Source organism: Mesoplodon densirostris, chromosome 15, assembly GCF_025265405.1.
Source record: "Mesoplodon densirostris isolate mMesDen1 chromosome 15, mMesDen1 primary haplotype, whole genome shotgun sequence".
NCBI lineage: Eukaryota > Metazoa > Chordata > Mammalia > Artiodactyla > Ziphiidae > Mesoplodon > Mesoplodon densirostris.
Window position 1 is genome coordinate 10,668,708 of NC_082675.1, and position 6,000 is coordinate 10,674,707.

General features: G+C 52.7%; 1 protein-coding gene across 1 annotated transcript in view; it reads right to left on the reverse strand.

The window, feature by feature from the left end:
* SRRM4 (serine/arginine repetitive matrix 4) overlaps positions 1-3,479 on the reverse strand; it is a 164,342-nt gene extending 160,863 nt beyond the window's left edge. Inside the window, exon 1 of the mRNA XM_060119354.1 lies at positions 3,349-3,479. Within this exon, the coding sequence (XP_059975337.1) occupies positions 3,349-3,479 (131 nt within the window). The remainder of the gene's footprint in view (positions 1-3,348) is intronic.
* Between the last annotated feature and the right edge of the window lie 2,521 nt (positions 3,480-6,000).

Sequence of the window (6,000 nt, forward strand, 5' to 3'; positions counted from 1 at the left end):
TAGAGTTGATGGGCTAGGGATTAAAACTATGGTTTTCAAGGAATTTGAGCCTTGGCTGGACTGGCAGTGCTTGGTCATCCCTATACAAAACAGAACAATATTCCATAAGGACGTTGTACCAACCCATTCTGAATCCAGACAATTCTTCACCAACCCTCCACCCCCTAACTGAAAGCATCAGATCACAAAGCAGCTAACCTTCCCTCAGGGAAGGAAATATAGGAACTTAGGGAGGAAAATATGGGCCTGCTCTCATCCCACCCACCCCACCTCAGTCCTGTCGCCTGTCAGGAGCTGAAATCTCAGTTTTTAGGGTCAGCATTATTAGGGTGAGAAATGGGTAAGCTGGGAAAACACAATACTGGAAGGAACTGTAGATTTCCTTTGGCCATTGTAGCTCTGAGCTGTTTGTTTTAGAGGCAGTGTGTATTAAACAATCACTCTGTCCCTCGCACTGTGGGAAGTGCTTTACCTGACTCAGTCCTCCTAACTCACTGCCTGAGACAGCTACGATTACTGTTTCTATTTTCAAGCTGACAAAACAGGCTCAGCAAGGTAGAGCCACTTGCCTAAGGCACTCCGCTAAACAGTAGAACCAGGTATTGGGGTTCTGAGCCCTTAAGCACCGCCTCCCACACTGCTACACCGTTCTGACATTTGAGTCAGACATCTGCTCGCAACTTGATACATTTTAAAGATATTGCCTCATCAAGTATGCCTCACAGAGGGGGAGAGGGAGGGACCAGGGGATGCTTTGCTTGGAGTAAGGTTGTATGATGTATGCATATTGCTATGAAATCAACGAACTGAATGTAAGCTTCTATCCTGGTACTAAATTATCTTCAGAAACAGACTTAAAATATCCTGGGGAAGTTCACTCAGGGGGTAGTAGCCCTCATCCAGAAACAAATATTAAGTGTGTAACCAACAGGACTGGCTGGTGGTTCACCCTCCCCCTCCCCCATCTCCCTGTAGACAGCTACTTGGGCAGATCCGCTGACTGTGAGCTGGGCCTCATTCATGGAACTAGACAACATTTCTGATGAGACCAAGTCCCTAGACTGCCTGTAGAGGAAGCTGCTGGGGCCCAGCTGATGCTAAGCTCATGCCTCTGTCCCTTTCTTTCCTAAGAACTCGGCTTTAGAAACATGGTACTTTCACCCTTAAGTAAAGCATAGAACCTTAAAAAGGAGGTAGAAATTGACCATCGCTGGATGTGGCTGGCGTGCATGAAAATGTGGATGTTTCAGGCTTTACAGCCAGTCTGTTAAAAGACAACTCCAACCCAGCCCCTCCTGAAGACTTAAACACAAACTGGAATCTATGCTACAGAGAGGCCACGCCTGTTACAGAAGTATTAAAGAGGATCCTTTCAGCACGACATAAATTAGGGACTAAATGCTCAGACTTTCACCTCGGGAGTGGTTTTCAGGGGGAAGGAGACTCAGGACGTTAAAAGACACCAGGAGTGAAGTGATGCCTGGGTGGGGACAGTTGGCTATTATAAGAGTCTCATATGGATTAAATCAGGATTTGCACAAAGCTGCAGAAGCAGGCGGGGTGGGAGACCTTGTGAGCAATTCCTATGACTGAGAGTATGACCAGGAAAAAAGGCATGACAGTAACAGACTGACAGGCAAAAGGTGAAGTTACCAAGCCAGGTGGCCATCAGGTATGCTTACCTGAATTAAAATACCACCAGGAATCTGCTCTCCTCTCCCTGCACCCCTGAAATACATGGAATACTCAGGACCAACTGCCACACTTCTAGTTTCCAATGAAATTTCCTCTAGTCCCTTCTACAAGGGCATATTCTTTGGCCAACGCAGCACCTGATTTGCCAACAGGAGGTGCACTCCGAAGGTGGAACGGATGGCAGAAACCCAGGAAGATAAAACCACTGATGTCAAAGCTCTCTACAAAGAACCTCCTTCCAAGCAGAGCAACATCAGCTTTTGGTGGCATTTGATGTTACTGTTCCCCTTCTCCAGCCTGTGTCAGAGGATGTCCCCTCATCCCAGCCACAAATACTGGCTGCTGATGCCGCCGCTTGCAGCCTGCTACATCCTGCTGGCTGGTCATGTTTCTAGTCCAGCCATTCCCAACATGGGGTGCCCGTTTTTCTAAAGACCTGTATGAGCCAGGTCTCTATCAGACTATGAAAAGCTCTCCAGTCTCAGTTTGATTCTTAAAATATAACTCCCCCATCGGTCCTCCACCCCACACCCACTGGGAAGTTCAGATGCAGCTGTGCCACAACAGGCATTCTGTCCGAAGCACTTTCCCAGACATGTTTTCAACCTACTCCCTAAGGTAGCCTGCCAGGATTAATAAATCCTCCAAGTGGTCTCCCCCTGGTCCACTTCTTTCTTTTTCTCCCACCCAACCACTCATCCAACACCAGCAAAAGAAGAGTTTTCATTCAGCCTTGATTTTCCCTGACGGAGGGCACAGCCTTCTTCCCTTCGTTCTCGAACTCCTCTAAATTGAATGATTTACGAAAACAATTGGGTCTTCTCTGTATTGGAATGCTTCTGTTTCCCCCAACCTCCTCTCAGTTTCACCCCACATCTTCTTCTCCCTCTTTCTGCCTTTCTTTCATTTCTTCCCTCGTCCCCCCTCTATCACACTATTTCGATACCACCACCCAAGGATCGGTTCTTATGCCTGAGTTCAAAGCAATCAGATTCTTTTTGAAAAACCAAATAAAACTCTTCTGAGACCATCTTCACGATCTTGGAAGGCTCCTCCCTGACTCTTGAGCTCAGACTCCTGGTTCTGCATGCTGGAGACCAGATAATTCAGCAGCAGCCGCCGCCAGGAAGGTGTGGAGGAGGGTGCTGTTTAGGGTGTATTTGAGGGAACAGCATATGGGCTTTTGTCAAAACAGTCAGAGCTCACTAGTTTCTGAGCGGAGCATGGAAATGTGCCGCTGCCTCTGAACAAGGCTTGAGCTAGTTCAATCCTCATCTCTTCTTGGACAACACCCCTAACTGCCTCAAATCCACCATTCCTTCACCCCCTGTCCTCGGAGCCCTGGGATACCAAGAAAAGTTTCTCCGTCATCTCCCACCTCCACCGCCCACCCAAAGACAGCAAAACCTTTCAAACAGCAGCTGCCAGGTCAGCCGGTTGAGTGTTGCTCCCCTTAAAGACTCTCCGTCCCTTCCCACCAGCTGCCACCTCGCACAAGCAATTCGTTCTCCCATGTTCCAGTGGGAGATAGAGTAGTGACGGGGAAAGACAGGCGCTCTGGCCCAGCTGCCTGCCTCCACCCCGCAGGGCTCTGGGGCACAGGCCAGAAAGGGGGACCATCAGGGTCTCCCCTCTTAAGCAGGAGGTCTTTACCTTGGCAGCGGCTTGCGGGCCGTGATACTGGCGACAATGATGCTCTCGGGACGCGGGGTAGCCACGGCTTTAAAGGTTCCTCGCCAGAACTTCTCAAAAAGCTGTTTCTCTCCTTGTTGCACGCTCGCCATGGCCAACCAAAAGGGCCCGGGGCTCCCGGGCGCTGTCCGAAGTGCTGAAACGAGGCTTCCGAACGGGGGCACACCCGGCCCCGCTCTCTGTCCGTGTGAGGCCCAGAGGGGTGGGGTGGGAGAGACAGGGGTTCAGGGCGGGGGATGGGCGCCTCAGCCCGGGCCGGCAAGGGAGGAAGAAGGCTTGTCCGCCGGTTCTCTCAGCGGGTCGGCTCTGGGCTGCGCTCTGAGCTTGCGGAGCCTCCGCGCCCCAGGAAGGGAACGTTGCGCTGGCTTTCTCGGCAGCGCCGGAGAGAAGAGGCGACGGGGTCGTCCGTGTGTGCGTGCGCGTGTGAGCCCCGCAGCGCCCGGGTTTTGTCTCTCTCACAATGTGACGTTGGAAAAGGAGGCCGGTCGCGCGAGCTGCACTTTCCTCCCCCCTCTCCGCCTCTCCTCCGCCCCGCCAACTCCCTCCTCCTCTTCAGCCTCCAGCCGCCATCTGCATAACAAAAGCCCGCAGGTCGAGGGAGGAGAAAGGGCGGGGCGCGCGCCTGTCACCGGGGCCCCGCGGCTACGGAGTTGCAGCGCTGACCCCTGAGAAAAGCACTCGCGGCGCCCCGAACGGAAGCGGGCGTGAGCTCCTGCTTCCCAGCCCCCTCGCCTCCCCCTCCGCCGCGGGCCTTCCCCCTACCCTCTCTTGCGTGCTCTCTGGGAGCGCCGCCTCCCTTCCCAACCCCTTCGCGAGTCTTGAAAAAGATCCTCTATCAAGGGAGAAAAAAACTTAAATCTATCCGCCCCCGCCAACCTGCCCCGCCCCTCCGCCACCGCCTCACTTCTGGGAGGGACTGTCTACGGCAGCAAGCGGACGGGGGGCGTCTTCGGAATTCCTCTTTGCGCCTGGGTGCTGCGAGATCCCCACCACCCAGAAAGTGCCGTTTGATGGACCATCCGTCAACAATTCGGCCTCTCGCCATCTGTCGAGCCGGCCCCGCCCGCAGAGGGGTGCAGCGCTGCATCTGTGCACGCGGCTCCAAGGGCTATCTCTTTTGTGCCTCACTGCCAGCCAGTCCAACGTGCTGCTGCCAAATCCATCCAAAGGCAAGAGCGCCCACACCCCACCCCACCCCATCCACTCCTGCGGAACTCTGCTGCAGCCACTTTCCTTAAGGCAGCTTGTCTCGGGAGAGGAGTCCGTTTTGGAAAGGAAAGCTCTGGGGGGTGGGTTTTGAGGGGGACACCGGAGGATTATAGGGGGATACTCTTCTGTCTGTCTCCCCATCTGCTACCCCTTCCCAGTCCAGCCCTAATCCCAGAAAGTGGAAGTTCAGAATCACAATAAAACCTAGACGCAGAGGGTCTGGGCAGAATTTCTCTCCTTCACGCCCAGGGTTTTCATTAAGGAAAAGAGACACGGGACCCCCCTCAGCCCATCTCTCCCTTGGAGTCCTTTAATCTCAGCAGAGTTGCTACTCTCACTCCCCAGACTTCGCATTCCTGGAAGGAGGCTTCGCCAAGTCTTAAAGGCCTCCCAGCGCCTGGCACTGGGTCTTGGCCACAGTGGGAATAAACTTCTTGCTGATGGTGATAGCGATGGGGACCAAAGGGACCAGGGCACCAATGTGAACTTCCGAAATTCTCTGAAAGGCAACAGGAGGGGAATAGGAGAGAAAGGGGAGGAGGAAGGCAGAGAGAACGCTGGAGTAACCGAGCATCCTTCCAGAAGTGCATCTATATTTGGATTTTTGGGTATTTGGATATTTGCGTGCCTGCTTGTGTGAGCGCCTGAGAGCGTTGCTCGCTCTTCAGTGACCCCTTCTGGTCAACAACTAGAGATGCATTTGCTGGCTTCTTGATGTGGGTTGCCCTGCCAGCAGGTGGAGGTAAGGGCTGGGGAGCTTGGAGGTAAAGGAAAGTGGAGGCTAGGCCCAGATGTGTTCCCTTCTCTCCCTCCTGCCCCCAATTCCCCACTCTCCGATCACTCTCAGGCACTGTTTCCCACCCTGAAGTTGCTGTCATTTGAAATGCCATTGAGAACTGGCTCTTTAAGCAGCCCGGGATATTTGACACCATCCTTAGTCTGACATTGGCAGTCTGAATTGAGTCACATTCAGGGGAGAGGTAGATGGGATCCTACCTCCACCAGATCAATCAACATTTCCCAGCGTGTTCCTGTTCTAAGTTCTTAGAATGTTGATAAAGTTCCCATTTGCACAATATTGTCTCTTTTGAACCTGAATAGCAGCCAGGTAGGGTGGGAGGGGAAGCTGTTGTTACTGCATTTTAAAGGTGAGGAAGTTGAGGTGTAGGATGGTCAAGTGACTTGCCCAAGGTGATTCTATAAGAGCAGAGGAAGTCTGTACAAAATACAGTTTCTGGTTTTTCGTGGTGGATAGGGGATCTTGGGATACCAGGCACCCCAGGGTGGCACACTGTGAAAACCTGTCAGATACCAAAGGAGCCACATACTGAGAAGCACACAGTGTTTAGATTTCTAAGTTGGGAGTCTTGGGTGATAAACTCAGGGCCTCGAAGCCAGACTGCC